The sequence below is a fragment of the Apus apus genome, chromosome 12 (assembly GCF_020740795.1).
Source record: "Apus apus isolate bApuApu2 chromosome 12, bApuApu2.pri.cur, whole genome shotgun sequence".
Lineage (NCBI taxonomy): Eukaryota > Metazoa > Chordata > Aves > Apodiformes > Apodidae > Apus > Apus apus.
The window spans coordinates 4,506,703-4,523,846 of NC_067293.1; the positions used below are offsets into that span (position 1 = coordinate 4,506,703).

The 17,144-nt window shown below is 47.4% G+C and overlaps 1 protein-coding gene across 6 annotated transcripts in view; it reads right to left on the bottom strand.

Annotated features, from left to right (window-relative positions):
• Nucleotides 1-17,144, bottom strand: part of ZMYM3 (zinc finger MYM-type containing 3) — a 31,898-nt gene that overhangs the window by 12,675 nt on the left and 2,079 nt on the right. For 4 of the 6 annotated variants that reach the window (XR_007890676.1, XM_051630302.1, XM_051630301.1 and 1 more), the window contains exons 2-11: nucleotides 9,130-10,008; nucleotides 8,501-8,544; nucleotides 8,035-8,107; nucleotides 6,928-7,219; nucleotides 6,320-6,497; nucleotides 5,700-5,912; nucleotides 4,970-5,120; nucleotides 4,293-4,408; nucleotides 623-709; nucleotides 153-303 (exon numbers count right to left, since the gene is read on the bottom strand). Coding sequence is in view for 5 of the 6 variants with exons in the window: in XM_051630302.1 (XP_051486262.1) it covers nucleotides 153-303; nucleotides 623-709; nucleotides 4,293-4,408; nucleotides 4,970-5,120; nucleotides 5,700-5,912; nucleotides 6,320-6,497; nucleotides 6,928-7,219; nucleotides 8,035-8,107; nucleotides 8,501-8,544; nucleotides 9,130-9,994 (2,170 nt within the window). In the remaining variant the exon portion in view is untranslated. The remainder of the gene's footprint in view (nucleotides 1-152; nucleotides 304-622; nucleotides 710-4,292; nucleotides 4,409-4,969; nucleotides 5,121-5,699; nucleotides 5,913-6,319; nucleotides 6,498-6,927; nucleotides 7,220-8,034; nucleotides 8,108-8,500; nucleotides 8,545-9,129; nucleotides 10,009-17,144) is intronic. The other 2 variants (XM_051630300.1, XM_051630303.1) reach the window with 2 other exon arrangements.

Sequence of the window (17,144 nt, forward strand, 5' to 3'; positions counted from 1 at the left end):
CCCACGACAGTCCTCCCTTCACTGCATGGTAAGGCGCTCGCCCCAGGGCCTGGCTAAGACCGTCTCCCCTTTGTTCCTCTCCATGCTCTCTTCTCCTCCCTCTGCATGGGCTGGCATGGGGGCTCTGCCTCTCCCGTGCCTTCCCCAAGTACCTTCGCTGCAGAAATTCTTCTCCACTCCAGAGAAGCGGATCTTCTCATGCAGCAGCTTCTCCTGCTTGCAGTGCTCGCACTGAGACACCACCCCACGCAGCCGCTTGAAGTCCTCGCAGCAGTCCTTGCAGCAGAACTGATACACCTTGTCCTGCCAAAGAGACCACCACCAGGTTGGCAGGAGGTCCCCACGCTTCTCAGGGAAGCAAGAGCAAGACTACAGGGCTGAGTCAAGACCCCAGCTCTCCTGGCATGGTGTTTGGCAGAAGTGGTGTCCTCCTGCTCTTCTGACATCCTGCTGAACATCAGGAGCACAGCACTCAGGGCAGTCTCCAGGCATGTCTCTGCAGCTAGGGCATTCAGAGCTCTGGCACAGAAGGAGCTCTGCTTTGATCAGGGAGAGGAAGGAGCCCTGCGGACCTCACTGGGGTTGGCTTCCATGTCAACATCCCCCTGGTGGAAGTCCTCACCTGCCAGTCTAGGATCTCCGGCTTCCCGCTGAACAGATTGTGGCAGTAATGGCAGTTGAGGTGGATCCCACCTTCTGGGCTGGTACGCTGCAGGAGACAGAGACAGCTCATGGAGGGAGGACACACAGAAGGCAGCAAGCACCTGCTTCACCTGCCAGCACCTCCTGCCTCCTCCACTGCTCACAGCAGTCCGTCTGCCCCTGCCAGTGACTCACAGTCAGTCCATCAGATCATGTCTCAAGCTGCTGGAGAGCAGATTCTTGGGCAATTTCACTTTGCTTCCAGTGTACTGGGTCCAGCTCTTCTCAGGAAGGAAAGCTTTCAAGCTGCCACCCCTCTAGATTTCAAAATATTAGTAGACAGGGGCTCTGCTACCTCTTCTGAGAATGTCTCTCCAATCTTGAAGCACAGGTGTGCCTGGTTTCTATTTTCAAGGTAACGAAACTTCAGAATTCAAGCAGCCATTCTCATCCCACCTTCCTCTGCTGGACTAAACAGCCATTTAGCACTTGGTGTCTTGTCCACAAGGATATATTTATTAATAAAGTCATCTTCCTGGTTTTCTTTCTGATAACCTTAGGGAAGATGCTCTGTGAGTGCCTCAGTATATGCATTTTTCAAGCTCAAATACAATTTTTCTTTCTTTTTTCAGCATACGTCCAATTTTTCTTCAACATTGAAAATTAAGTGGGCATCAGATTAACGTCCTTGCTACTTGTGCAACATTCTACATAGCTCTTTTGCTCCCTAGCCCCCAAACTTTACCTCCCTGTTCCTCTGCTTGTACTTGAAGTAACTTAATTAATCCTTCCCTTTGTGGCTGTAAAATGAGATGTCCATACTGAATGGCCTCCCTGTTGCAATCCAAGGGCATTCAAAAAACCCCTACTTTCCCAGGATTTAAATCCCCACACTACGTGAGGAAGGCTGATATGGGATCTTGCCCTGAACAACGTTAGGAGGAACCAGTCTTGTCAAGCAATTCAATTGTTTTGCTTTTTATGGCTGCCCTGACCTCAGCATGAGTTAACACTTCACCAGCTTTTGTTTAATCTGCAAAATCTTATCATGTTTACTTTGACTTTATGGCCAGATGGGGAGGGACTTTTCACCACAGAAGGCAGTGATAGGACAAGGGGGAATGGTTTTAAACTGAAAGAGGGGAGATTTAGGTTAGACATCAGGAAGAAATTCTTCTCCATGTGGGTAGCAAGGTGCTGGAACAGGTTGCCCAGGGAGGTTGTTGATGCCCCCTCCCTGCAGGTGTTCAAGGCCAGGTTGGATGAGGCTTGTGCAGCCTGGTCTAGCATGAGGTGTCCCTGCTGACAGCAGGGAGGCAGGAACCTGATGATCTTTAGGGTTCCTTCCAACCTTCACCATTCCATGAGTCTATGACTGATGAAGATGTTGAACTCCTTGGGCTTAATGCTGATCCCCAAGAAGCCACTCTGAAACACTCTCTTCAGTGTTTTTTCTTTTACAGGTGTGTTCTGAGACATGCCAGCAAGACAGCTCCTAAACCATATTATACAGGGGTTTACCCATAGCTTACAAGGCTGATTTTATATGGCAGTAATTCAAGTTAGGTAAATTAGGTGAACTCCTTGGTGACTGAAAAAAGGGAAACATTGCACTCTGTTTTTAAAACCAACAGAAAGGAGGATCCTGGGAACTACTGACCTGTCAGCCTCACCTCTGTGCCTGGGAAGATCATGGAACCAGATCCTCTCAAAAGCTATGCTAAAGCTCATGGAGGACAGGGAGGTGATTTGAGACAGCCAGCATGGCTTCACCAAGGGCAAGTCTTGTCTACCAACCTAGTGGTCTTCTATGATGAAGTGACTACATCAATGCACTAGGGAACAGCTATGGATGTCATCTATCTGGTGTTCCGTACGGCCTCTGAGACGGTCCCCCACAACATCCCTCTCTCTAAATTGAAGAGATATGGATTTGATGCATGGGCTGTTTGGTGCCTGAGGAGCTGGTTGGACAGTCACATCCAGAGGGTAGTGGTCAACAGCTCAGTGTCCAGATGGAGATCAGTGGTGTCCTTCAGGGATCCGTACTGGGACGAGTACTGTTTAGTATCTTCATCAATGACACAGACAGTGGGATCGAGTGCACCCTCAGCAAGTTTTTGGATGACACCAAGCTGAGTGGCATGGTTGACACATCTTAGGGATGGGATGCCATTCAGAGGGACCTGGAAAAGCTTGAGAAGTGGGCCCATTAAGAACCTTACAAGGTTCAACAAGGTGAAGTGCAAGGTCCTGCACCTTGGTTGGGCAACCCCTGGTATTAGTACAGGCTGCAGGATGAAGGGATTGAGAGCAGCTGGCAAAGAAGGACTTGTAGGTACTGGAGGATGAAAAGCTAGACATGAGCCAACAATGTCCAACTTGCAGTCCAGAAAGCCAACTGTATCCTGGGCTGCCCAAAAAGAAGCATGTCCAGCAGGTCAAGGGAGGTAATTCTGTCCCTCTACTCTGCTCTGGTGAGACCCCAACTGGAGTACTGTGTCCAGCTCTGGAGTCCTCAGCAAAAATGATCCAGGAGCTGGAACACCTCTGCTTTAAAGACAGAAGGCTCCAGGGAGACCTGCGGCATTTCAATACTTAAAGGGAGGTTAATAACAAAGACGGGGAGAAACTTTTCAGTAGGACCTGTTGTGATAGGACGAGGGTTAATGGCTTTCAACTAAAAGCAAGTAGATTTAGACTAGATATAAGGAATAATTTTTTTTTACAATGAGGGTGAGTCAACACTGGAACATGCTGCCCAGAGAGGTGGTAGATGACCTGGAAACGTTCCAGGTCAGGTTGGACAGGGCTCTGAGCAACCCAATGTAGTTGAAGATGTCCAGGGAGGTTTAACTATGAGCTTTACAGGTCCCTTCCAACCCAAACCGTTATATCAAAGATTGATTAAAAAAACTGAAACAAACTGAAGAATTCCTGGCACAAAAAACACAAGAAAGAACAAAGCCCAAAACCAAACACTGCAACTGCCAGTAACTAACCCTTTGCCTCTAGATTCTCTAAGTTTTCACAGTTGCCCAAGGCATGTCCTGGCCTCAGTTCCCCAGGTCTTCCTGGCTGTTGCTTTGTAATTTGACAATTGTACAGAACTAATACTCTTCCAGTTGCCTTTGAATACCACAAACATTTCACAGATGCTGAAACTCAACATCAGAAGATGAAAAACCACCAGTCGAGCTTTGGAGGATTATTAAACATGAGGTATCCAGGCCTGACAGCTGTAAGTTTTTAGACAACCTAGAAGCTTTACGATCTGGTGACACTAGCTCAGAGGGCAGCTCTGCCCCTTTCCACCCCACTAGCAGGTGCCCACTGTGCTTTGCAAGCTTAATTGTGCTTTTGCTTGTGCCCTCATTAAGGTCACCACATCCCAAACCACTCACCAGCACAGCTCTGCAGAGCTGGGCATAAGCTGATAGACAGGAGGGAATTACAGCCTGTCTTATCCCAACAGAGGAAGGGGACACAGGGCCAAGACTGAGGCAACCACAGTTGCTGCAAGTTGTGCTCCAGCAGAGAACTTCTTATGGACCCTTCCCTGTGGAGCTTTGGGAAGGTGGAGACTCTGCCAAGTGTCAAAGGAGGCATGAGCTCTATGGCCCAGCCCAGCATGAAGGGTATTTCAGTACCTGGAATTTGGTCCAGCAGCTGGGGCTGCAGAACTGGTAGACAACCCGGTCTGTCTTGTTGTAATAGCAGGGTTCAGATAAACTCTTTCTGCAGAAGCTGCAGGGTCTAGGGGGACCTGATGAAACAGACAGGAATTGGTGAAGGCAGCAGCACAGGATGTGGAACTGGATTATGAGGATGGCATGCAAGCTACTCACTCATCCTCATCTGTCAAACTATTGTCAAAAAGCAAGAGACAAGAACACCAGGAAACTAAAAGCACCAGATTCCACTAGGACAGAAATGTTCAACACAGATGGACACCACAGTGTCCAAGGAAGTGACCTTGACTCCACAGGAATTTGGTCAAAATAGGCTGCAGTACCTGCACCAGAGATCGTACCCATTCCTGGACACCCTGGTACTTCGTGTAATGGAAAGGGCAATGGCAGCACAGCACAGCACTACAACTGCTTCCTGCACCCTCAGGAAAGGCAATGCACACTACCCCTCAGTATTAAGATGTCTACACACTGCAAGGATTCCACTCACTAAATCTTCCACTTGTCTCACTGGACTCCTCCCCAGACAAGCAAAAGCCTTATTTCCAGTCTCATCTACAAGCAATAAATAGTACCAAGGAAGGAGTTACAATGGAGATGTTCATGATTGATTCCCTGTACGTAGGTGCTCTTACCAACCAAGCCTGACTGCTTCACTTTGTGGGAGGTAGTGCAGCAAATGGAGCAGAACAGGCCCATCTTGCCACTGCGATCCACGTTGGGCAGCATGTCGAAGTTCTTGCACAGCGTCTTGCACCACATGCACGGATAGACCCGAGTGTTCTTCTGCAAACACAGAGCAGAACAGAGCTGCCAAGGAGACCACCACAGCTGGTGAGGACCGACCCTCATATCCCACCTCACTGCTGTATCCACCACAGAGCAGCTCTCCTGCATGGAACACCTGATGCCAGAGCCAGGCTCATAGTTCAGGCGGTGGCAGCAAAAAAGGCTGCCTTCAGCACCTCACCTTCTCATTCCAAGGGTACCCTGGCAGGAATATAGAGCTTAGCAATCCCATCAAGACAGCTAAGTGAAGCCTGCTTAGGCCACAGAGGAACATATCCAGGCAAACTTGGGGAGACATCCAACAGAAACCAGACCATGCTAACTGCATGTACTATTGTGACTGCACAGTCCAGCTTACTGAGTGCCCGATGCATGCTTGAGTCCAAGGGCCCCACACAGAATAAAAACACTCTGTTTGCCTACTTCAAAGTTTCTCCACAGCGATCTCTTAAATGTTTTGGCAGCAATAAAAGGCCAGGAGGATTCAAATGACCTGCTTTTGCATAAAGTGCCCTGTGCCACAGGAGCTGTGTGCCCATGGAGACTCTCCCACCCCAGACAGGTGACTTCACACACCTTCTTGTAACTGTTGAGACAGGCAGAGTTGCAGAAGCGTTTTTGCTGGCCTTCATGGAAGAGGTACTCCAGGGGCATGCCCTTGTTGTAGATGTAAAGTCCACAATTGTCACAGCAGTTGGTTTTCAGCCCCTTGGTGGCCCGGAACTTGGTGAAACAAGCATCGCTGCAGATGCGGTGAACCACGTTCCCATTGCTGACCTCATGCTGGATCTGCAGAGACAACATTGCTGTCACTACCCCCAACCATCATGTTCCTCCTTCTGACGTGGGTGCACCACTGCTACCACAGCCCTTGAGGTAACCGGCTGTTACACTAAACCTCAGGCAAGTGCCACACTGCAAGCCAAAAGCCAGCAGAGCAGTTGGCAGAGCAGAGTGGCAGGAAGCAGTGAGCTTCAGGGCACGGAGAAGCAGAAGCCTTATTTCTTCTGCTGGAATAAGGGCTGGTTCACAGTAACGAGGAATGACCTTGGAGTGAAGCCAAGCAAGCTCAGGGACTGAGGCTTCACACCATGGGAGAACCTGGCCAATGCCCTGCAAAGGTCACGGGCAGGGCCAAGTGCTGCAGGTCACAAGCACCTCATCCAGGAGAGGGGAAGGACAAGGGATGTGTTTACCTCCCCGGGTTTGTGGCAGACACTGCAGCGGCTGCTGTCCGAGGCATCTGCAGACTGAGGTGCTGGTCTGTGCTGCTGGGCCTCATAGAGGGAGAGGCAGACAGAGGTGCAGAACTCGTGGAAAGAGCCGCCTGAGCCGATCTGGGCAACCACAGAGTCCTTGGTGTTCCAGATCTCTCTAGGGAGCAGGAGGGGGATGAGTTAGTACAGCTCTGCCACAAAAGGAAAGGATGGCACACTGCAACGCATAGGACTTTCTGGTGTCACAAAAGGGTGATAAGAACTGTCTCACAGCAGCTCCTGTCCTGGCCCAGAGCAGTGGTGCCTGAAGACAGAGCATGCACGAGGTTGTCTGGAGAGGAGGCTGAGATATGGGGCCCTGAGCCTGGGGACAGGCAGGGATACGGAATCACATGAAGGGGGTGTAGGAAGCACGGGATACGCAGTGCGTGAAGGAAGACATGAGGCAGCAGCTGGCACTGGGCTGGAGAAATGTGGGTGAATGGGAAGCATGAGGATGATGGACGGGGACTGGCAGGAAGGGCGGCGGGGCAGGTGAGTGGGGTCACAAGCAGAGGAGCACTGAAGAAAGGGGAGTGAACACACACTTTTTACAGAAGGTGCATATCTTCTTGCCAGGTGGTTTTTTTGAGAAAGTGGTGAGGCAGGAGCTGGAGCAGAAGAGCTGAGGGAGCCCTTTACGCTGGTAGGCTGTCTGTCCCTTCTGCAGAGGGGTCCGGCAGTTGGCACAAGTCATCTTGGTGACAGGAGAGCGGGCAGCTCGCTGGGCCATCTGAGCGCGCAGGGACATGCGGGTGGAGCGGCGGGTCCGGAACGGAACAAAGTCCTCATCGTTGGGATCATCCACCATTGCATCCGAGTCTTCGTCGGAGACTGGAACTGCAAAGCAGCAGAGAAAGGTCCACGGAAATCCCTCATGAGGAACTGAGACAGAAACCTCTGCCATAAGACACATGCTGGGGCTTTCTGTGGTCGCCTTTCTGGAGTCCCTCTACACCCTTTGTTCCTGCCTGGGTGGAATGATAAAGGCACTTCAGAAAGACAATCTGTTGCAATTGGAGATAAGTCAGGAGGTCCTTCAGCAAACTGGGCTGAAGTACAATTCCTCTTTAGGAAGCCATGGCTTGCAAAGGTTGAGCAGAAGCCCAAAGTGTGAATACGTACAGCAGAAAGCCCTCCAAGAACTGGTAGATCTTAGAGGACAATAGCTGGATCATCAGCCTCCAGCACAGGCAGGCAAGGAAGGAGCACCACACAAACATTAGGGGACAGCAGGGGGACACTCAACATCTCCAAGAGCAGAGATTTCATGTATTTCTGCAGGAAAATCCCCAAAATGCAACCTTCCTTCAGACTCCCTGCTGCCATAGAAACAAAGGAAGAAAGTTCCTGGAGGAAGAGATGGAAGATGGACTTCCCGGGAAAAAGCCCAGAGTCTCTTACTTGGTGCTTGGTGTCCACACACCACTGTAAATATACTACAATCCTCCCTTCAACCTAAGTGACCTGAGAAAGAAAGGCAAGCACCCCAGGATGAAGACTCATGGGGTGAAGGGATCTGTCCTGTGTAAGAGGAAATTCAGCACAGAAGTTCTAGAGTTCCCACCATACTCACACCAGGAATTAGCTGCCCACAAGGGGCCTGGGCCCTGCTCTCTAGCTGAAAATTGGCATTGGCCACCCTAGTTACTCACTGCTTTCAGAGGAGTTCACAGTTTCAGGTCTGGCAGTTTCTGATCTTCTGGCTCGTTCACTTCTTTTCTGCTCCTAGAACACATCCAAAAAGATACTTAGGCTAACCTTCTGCTAGGACAACCATGGATATATATATCCCAGATCATGGTGGAGTTTCAACTTGGAATTTGCTTTCCCAATAACTAGGCTGAAAATGGATAAAACTCCACAGATACCTGATCAGAGTTGGGAAGATGGGGGAGAGGAGGAAGGAGGCTTATGAGAATGACATTCCAGCTGGGGACAGCAGGGACACATTGAAGCCACAGTACAGCACAGCTGAAGTGCACAGGGATCACTCCATCACAGGAGACATGCAAACTCCTTCCCAGAGGGGTCACGAGACAGTGTCCCTCATGTAGTGTGACAACAGCCAGCTACCCTTTATGGTCCTGTAGCATACATACTTGACTGCATTCTCCTCACCTTCTCAGCTGGCAGCTCACTTTTCTTCCCAGACTGGCCTTCTCCTGGAACAGAAGCACAGATGAAGCTTGCATCTAACATCTTGCTTTTCTTCAACAGAAGAGGACAGGTGTTCTTCAAATGCAGCCACCCTTTGGGTCAGTCTGCACATGAAGCTTCAGACAGTCCTGGTTAACAAGCACAGTTCTGGTGGTGATCAGACACAGGAAAGCTCCTAAACCCACCACCTGTAGTTAGAGATCCAAACACGCAGCTTGGGAGGAGTTGTGTAAGGGGGAGATCTCCCTGCATGGGGGAGGCATGCTGGGCAGTTGCCTCCAACTGCTTCTGACCAAGACTGAGCATCTCCTGAGGATGGCCAGCCTGGGCAGAGGAACTTTGCCTATTGGAAACACCTTCTCCTGGTGACCCTCAGTTCCAGCAAAGACTCCAATGATGAAGAGTGTGAGCTAAGCTGATGCGCAGCCGCAGCTTTATCAGGGAAGCTCCTACTGACACAAGCACTGAAAATCAAACTTAAAAGCTATGAAAGCCAGAGCAAGTGCTTGTGTGCACCAAGGGAGCAGCTTCCAGAGCATTATGACCTCCTGAGCAAAAGGAAGCCAAGTTCTGCAGACATAACGACCTACCTGCTGGTGGTGAGGCTTCCTGTGCTTTCAGTACACTACTTTCCTTAAGCAAGTTGTTCCCCCTATCACTCCCTTCCTCTGGCTGGTTCTCCTCTCTGGGCTCAAGGGGCAAAGCTGAAGTGCTGTTGTCCAGGCTCAGTTTCACCTCTGCCTCCCCTGCTAGTCCTTCTCTCTGCATGGGTGAGCTCTTCTTCGGTGCCTTCAATCTCATCTTCTTTGTCTGCTTAAGACTGAGTTGGGGTGGGGCAACTGGTGGGCTTGAGGATTGTGCTGTGATTTCTTCTGTGGCTGGAGCACTGCTGAGGTCCCCGGAGTCAGCAGTGGGCTGTTGGGGTGATTCAGGGCCTTTGTCATCAGACAGTGCAGGAATAGCAGCACCACCATCTTCCTTTACATCCTCAGAGACATTTTTTGATGCATCTTTCCCTTCCTTCCGTGTTTCTGGAACAAGAGCAGAGGAGTCCACTGGTCCTTCCTCCACATCTTGGGAAGGATGTGCCTTACACAGCCCATCCAGACCTTCTGATTTATCTAGCTCCAAGTCAACAGTTTTTTCCAAGTCATCTAAGATCTCAGGTTTCTCCACCATATCCAAGACACGGGGTTTATCTAGAACAATGTTGTTCGATTTGTTTACTTCAGACAGGCTGTCTGCTTTCACTAGAAGGTCCAAGTCCCCACCTGCAGTCATCTGCTTGGATTGATCCCAGTCAGGGGGCTGAAGAACTGAAGCTTCTTGGGTAGAAGCTGTTTGGGAGCCCAGGAGATCTTCTCCAAACTCCATGTCAGCAGGGAGATCACCAATAAGTGGTTTGTCAGGCAAGGACAGAGGGTCCAAAGATCCCGAAAATTCACTGGAATCCATTTAGATGATGGCAACTGGAAATGAGAAAAAGACTTGCAAGTTACTGAAAAGCAGTCTAACAGATCACACGAATTGTCCACTCTTCTGAACACTGGTGGAGTAAAACAAGGCCCAGTAATACTGCTAGCCCTAACCAGGATACCAGCAGGTCTCTCACATCTACTTGTGAGGTTACAAAACTCCAACACTAAACAGCAGCAGCATGATGCAGCAGTTGGGTACAGCAGAACTTTGGGAGCTCCACAGCCTCCACACATCTCACCACAGCACAGCACACACACTTGCTTATGATAAATGACAAAGTGGGGCATCAAAAATGACTTGAGTACCAATTCAGGAGGCTTCACACAGCTGTTCTGTGGTGTGTAGAACCACCTTCCCTGCCTTCCTTTCTGTCTCACCAGACCTAAATAATCTGGTCTTTCCTTTCTCCTGTTCTGTTCTCATGCAGCTAATGTAGATTTTATTTTGAAAATATCTTCTCTCTTAAACAGAGAGGCAGAAAGAACCCCTTGACAGCTCTGCAGCCTGAGCCTTGAACAAGATACTGGATGACAAGATGCATGAATTTTATCAGAGGACAGATACATACACACATCAGAGGACACGTTATAGCCTAACTACAGCTATAGCATAGCCCCAAAACTAAGTAGGGTAACATTCAGACACAGAATAGCTGGAAATGCTTAAGTTAGAACTAGGAGGAATTCTAGAGAGTAGCAAGATGAAAGGTGGTACAGCCCATCATGTTAAAAGCAGCTATAGGAGAATGAACAAGTAGCAAAGTAGACACGAGCATGCAATGCAGGGGCAGGAAAAAAGGCCAGAGTGACTTTGCAGGTCACAGACAGCACACTTGAATGGGAAGATGTGATGCTGACTGCTAACATCAGAGGGACAGAGTTACAGCCCAGGTCCTCGTGGTCAACATTATTGTAAGAAAGAAGAGACAAGACTTTGAGATGAAGCAAGTTAATACTGGTTAAAAAATAATTTACCCGCACAAAGAGATCATGGTTGACAAACCTGAAGAGAGAAAGGGAGAAGAAGCTGGAGTCTACAAGTGTTGAAGCAAAGACTTGAAGTAGCAACATGTCCCTAAGACAGGCTGCAAGTAGATACTACAAGGAAGGTACTAGAATCAAAAGATGTGGCACCAACTTATCTCCCCTAATAGAGTCATTCTAATTCTAAATTTGGCACTGTTTTAACCCTCAAGCAGAAGTTTCAGTATTCCTGTCTGTTGGGGCTTACTATGGGCATAGCTCATCTGTATCAATGTGAAAATAATTTCACTGGTAAGGGCTCATTAAGTCTTTTTTTATATCCTTCCCTCTGAAAGGACAATGAAGATTCACTCACAAATGGTTTACTCAAGAGCTAAACAGGTCATATTTGGACAGGGAATGTATCCAGCTTCTGAAACTCATTTAAGCAGGAGTTTAGGGAATCATACCCAACAGCTGGAGCCCTAAGTCATTGCCTCATTTTACCTAAAACCACAGCAACATCTTCTGTTTCACAGTGGCAGGTAGTCATTGTCCCCATGATTACAAACAGAAACTACAAAAGATGAAATCTTCAGAGATGTTCAGCAAGTTTCACCACTAAAGACTTGGACGATTCTGTTCACTTTCGTGACTTACAAAGGAAGCAAAGCTTCTGGAATGAGCCAATTCCAGAGCAATATAGGATCTAGAATGTGTTTTAGGGGGGGGTGACAGAAAGAACAAAGTGAAATAGAAATAAAGACATCTGAAAGAAAGTTTGTAGCAGGTGAGAACCCTCCTGGGATGATAAACATTTTTTCTGCTACTCAGAATACAAACAATGCCTCCTTCTCAAGGATGCCCCCACCCAGATTTCCAGACAGACAGCAGACCTTACAACAGTAAACAGCAGAAAGGACTCAAGTTCACCTTCAGACACTTTGAATGAGTCTGCAATGAAACACAGAGGTGATAATTCTCCAGTATTTGCCACTTTCAGCTGGACTAGCCTTTGCTTTGTAGAAAGAGACCCTAGGAACAATTTTAGAGCAAAAGAAATCCACCTGAGCATTCCCTCCCAGAGGATAATACAAGCAACAACTAATCTATGAACTTGTTGTGCTACTGGTGCTCTATGAATAGAACAAAAGCTTCTGGTTTCAATAGCACATACTTTTATGTTGCTCTCAAGCTTTGGGCACTAGAGCATTACAATGCAAGACAAGACTCTTGACAAACTTAATGACGACAACATTGACCAATAAAACAATCTTAAAGAGAACAAGTATTCTGTAGATGAATTCAACTGCAGACTATTGGCATGTGGTTGGGACAGATATGCAGCCCTTTCTGCAGACCACAGAGTTCACAGTAAGACCACCACTTTCATATTCTTTTTGGAGGCACAGCACTTGTTCTGTGTGTTCAAGGTCCTGTCCACTTTCATGAACTCTGTCCAAATCCCTCCAGCAGAACAGCTCATGCTTTCTGGCAAATGACCCAAAACTTGTTCTTAGGACATGCTAAGCTAAGGACTGCTGCAGTCAGTCAAACAAAGGGACCATGTATTCAAATACCCTGCTCCTATTCACACCAAGAATGGATACTTGGGAAGAGGGTATAAGAAACACAACTAACAGGACATTTTGCTTCAGCACATGCTCTGATCAAGGGCCAAACATCTGCTGAAGAACTGCTCAGCTTGAGCTGCACTGAGACTGTTAGGAGTCTGTACTGGGCAAATTCTCTATGAACAATTTATACTTTGGGCCTTCCAAAATTCCAGTGGCACATTCTGGAGCCTAACATTTAGTTTTTTAAAAGTATTTTCCTTTTGCTTATTTAAAACCTGCTGCAGCAGAGCTTGGTGACAAGGCAATACAGAGCAGATGACTGCTGACCTTTGATGTACTCACAAGAATTTGGAAAAGCTGATGGAGTTTGAGTTAAGGCTGGACCCAAAGAGGTGATGATGGCAAGCCATTTGGACAGGAAAGCAAGGAATGTCTCTGTCCATCACTGCAATTCTGTTTCCCTGACAAAGAAGTCTTAACAGTGGCTTTCAACTGCCAGCTGATGAGGATGAAGAGGACAGCACTCAGAAAGGGAGAGGAAGGTGCTTTCCAGCTCTGTGGGTTGCTCTGAAGTCAAACTCAACCTGAAGAAATCAGAGCTGCCCAGCTGCAGCAGGGTAAGAAACTCTACTTCTTCTGTTTGCCCCAGGCATTCAGATTAATCTGGGCTTCTACTGAGCTTCACTGTGAGTTAAGCTGACAACTGAACATGCACTTTATTGCTGGTAAAGTCTCTTCTCCAACAGAAGAAAAATAGCTTATTGTTTCTGGCAGATACTGAAATGATCCATCACAAGTCATCACCTTTTTTATTCCAGGACCATCTAATGCACAGCTCAGTCACTGGACTCTGGCCACTAGTCTGCTTGAAATCTTCCCCTTTTCCAGCCACATACCTAGCAGCAAGGAGAGGACACTGGAACACAACTGCCCATGAATGGAAATGGCCATGCAGTTACTGCTGTCCTCTAGCAAAGGAACAGCAACTGCTTGGGTACCTCTCCTAGGCTTTTGCTCATGGATATGGATTCAGATTTTCAAGGCTTTGAAAGCTGAAGTATTTATCTTTTTTGCTATTAGAGGTAACCTGAAATGTGAAAAAGCTAACAATCACAAAAATTAAGACACCTAAATCAATATTCCAGCTAATTCCTACCTACAAGTTCCGTAAGATCTAAGCAGAGCTCTGGAGGAATTTCCTATTTTTGTATCAAATTTTACAATAAACAGTAACACCCAACATAGCATTTCTCAACAAAAACCACAGTGCTTGATACACAGTTCTATCAAGAAAATATTAGGGAAACAATATCATGCTTACCAGCATGGTTTTGGTCAACAGATCTTCCTTAACAATATTATAATTTGAGTCACAGATATGGCAAAAAGCAAACTTCATTGCTGTGACTTATCCAAGTTTATCTGGGCAGTTGATGGCTTTCCAGATTCAAGCACTGCAAACATTTATTACAGATGGGTTAACTAATTTTAAAGCAAATTAATTTGTGAAGAATCACCAGTAAACTAAGCACATTGCTAAGGACCAGGTTTAAGTCCAATCAAAATTCTCCAGAGTGGAACAGAAAGGATTTTGTTACTCACTAATGTTCCTGGAGAGGCAGCTCTTTGAGCTCCCACCTGGCAGCTCAAACTTGGTCTTCAAAGAGCCCAAAGCCCATTGGTGACATTCAGTGCAGTGTTGCATGCGCACAGGACCACATTAGACCATGACTGTCTCATTCTTGGCTCATGTCTACACTTGATGACAGATACTGGAAGAGCTGACACATTTCAAATTAAATATTAAGTATCTGACACAGTAATGCAAGAATCCCACTGCTTGAAGAATCAACCATGGTTGAGAAAATACCTTCCAGTGATAAATGTATTTTGTTCACTGAAAAGAAACGGTGAGCCATGACCCATCTCACAAAACCAAACAAGCCAACAGGTGAGAAGATCCACAGCAGAGGACTCTTCAGAGAAACAGACAAATGCACACGAGGACTCAAAAAGCTGGAAGTCAAAGTTGGACAAACTAAAAAATAGCTATTTCCACTTTAACACTATAGATGATTACATATAGAAGAGACCCAGGGATATTTAAACCTTCTGTGACTTGGAGATTTTACAACAGCATTCAGCCACTCTCTCCAAGTCAGCTATAGCTACTGCAGATGTCACTGGTCAAGTTCTTTAGCTTGAGCTTTGCAGACAGGGCTCAGTGAGCAGCTGTCTCATCTCCTCTCTGAGCGTATTATTGATTCTGTCAATACGAGTGTAAACAGCAGTAGCTATCACCATGTACCCTTCAGGCCAGCCTTCATGTGTGAGTGGAACTGTCTACACAACAGGAACTGGTAGATGGGGAAAAAGAACGGCGTCCCCAGAACATCACCAGCAGCCTCAGGACTCCAGCATCACTTTTCTGACAGACCCAAAGCCAGCAGGTTCCAAGACCTGCTAGACTTTATTACAGCAGAAGCACCAGCTGTAAGGGTGCAGGCCTCAATTTTTTTTACAGCAAACACCTAGAATCAAGAAAGCCTGAACGGTCCAACACAGAGCAGACAGTGCTGCAGAACAGCACCATGAGTTGCCTGTTGATTCCTCAAAGGCAGGAATGCCCAAACTAGATTGAGCTTGCGTTCCAAAAACTTCAACTCAGCTTCAAGAAAGTGCAAGAGGAAGGACAAATTTCAGAAATCTATTTGCAGAATGGTCTGGAATTAGGTTCACCCAGAGACTCCCTGTAACACTTCAGAAGTACTTGACAACATTCCTTGGTTCTCACCATTATTTGCTGCTAACCCAACACCTCTGTACTAGTAGTAAACTCTAGGACACCCAATGGGAACATACTCATCCATCTATAGCATCATCCTGGCAGCAGTTTCAAACTGCCTGGATACTCATATCTTTTTGTAAAACCAAGATCTGTCCAAACACTTGGTTTGAAGGTTTCGCAACAGAGAAAGTAGCAACAAGTCCAGGTACACTCTAACATAACTTGCTTTGTTTACACATGTCAAGACAGAGGTCTTAACAACAATGCCTGGTGTCTGGAAAGCAATTCAGCTTCAAGAGCCAACTCCTCTAGGAGGTCAAGTCAGAGAGTAAACTCCTGATGCTTGTATAGCTTTGTGTCTACAGCATGAATAAGCAACATTTCTTCTGTTAAAACTGTTCTAATATTAACACACTGATTGAAAGACAAAACTAGACTTGCAAGTGGTCAAAAAAAAATTACTCCAGGTCTTACTTGTTGCCCCAATGCTGCAGGAGGGTGTCAAACCACCTAATGCCAAGCCCTGAACACCTCTGACAAGCTGCCACACAGCCAGCTGGAGAGGAAAACTGCAGGCACAGCAAGTGACTCTCCAAAGTGGAATGCCACAGCCTGGGGACAGGTCTTAGGCTCAGCCTCCCTGGAGATCCTCAAAACTCAACTGAATAACACCATCTCAAAGTCAACTCTGCTGTAAGCAGGAGGTCAGTTGGACCTAGAGACCTCCAAATATTCCTTCCAACCTCAGTCTGGTTCTTCGAATAAACCTTACTACACAGGGAAGAAAGAGAAGACAGTAGGACAGAGACAGATATATCTGAGGGCAAAAACATCTATTTTTCCTGAAATGACCCCACAGAATCAAAACACTGGAAGTGCAAGGTGAGCTGTCTCCTTGGCCTCACTGCCAGTCCCAGACCCCTCTGCAAAGCACCTGCTGCCAGGTCCCTGAAAAGGCATCACAGCATCAGGATGCTTCACCTCAGGTGCAGCTGCACAAACTGGCCCCATGTAACGTGTGTTGAACAGACCCACCCCTCACCCAGCCCTGTAACCAGCTCCTTTCTCTTTACTCTGCCATGGGCTGAGCCAGCAGAGCAGGTGTTCGAGATGGCAGCTGGAAGATGCCACCAGAGCCAATGACCAGCAGGCCTGGTGGAGATGGTCTCAAGCCCTGCTCATTCCCGACCTGTGCTGCCAGCAGAGGAAGAAGCTAACACTGAAAACATTCTACCAAGATTAAAACAAAATTCCAGTGAAATCCTGCTAGCACAGTCTTTGCTAAGCTAAGAAACTGACTGTCAGAGCTGTAGCCTATTCAGTACTTCCCTTGGATTGCATTCACCACAACTATTCTGGACTAGAGGCTTCTGCTAGTACATCTGCGTCCACCAAGGTCATGACCCAGCATCACTGACCACAAAACATCTGTAAAAGAAATAACACAAGGGGCTTTGCTCCCAAAGGCTTAGTTTCGGCCCCTTGCTTTGGCTGCCAGAGCTGTGGAGCAATCTGGTGTGACTTAGTGTCATCCTCCAAAGCAAGGGCACCTGCAATAAGAGGGATGTAAGCAGGTGCAGACAGAGACTGTGCAAACACGCATGCTGGGCCTGTAAGCTGCAGGTTGGCCATTACAGGTGGCAGCTCTGTAGGCTGGTTATTCCTCTAGTGAAACTGGGCTAGCAATAATGCCAAGAGCTACGCTCTTACCACCAGCTTTGATCTCAGGATGGGCAGGGTTAGGCAAGAAAATGCAGATTAAAAGTTTTCTTGGGGAATGCAGCAGCAGCGAGAGGGAA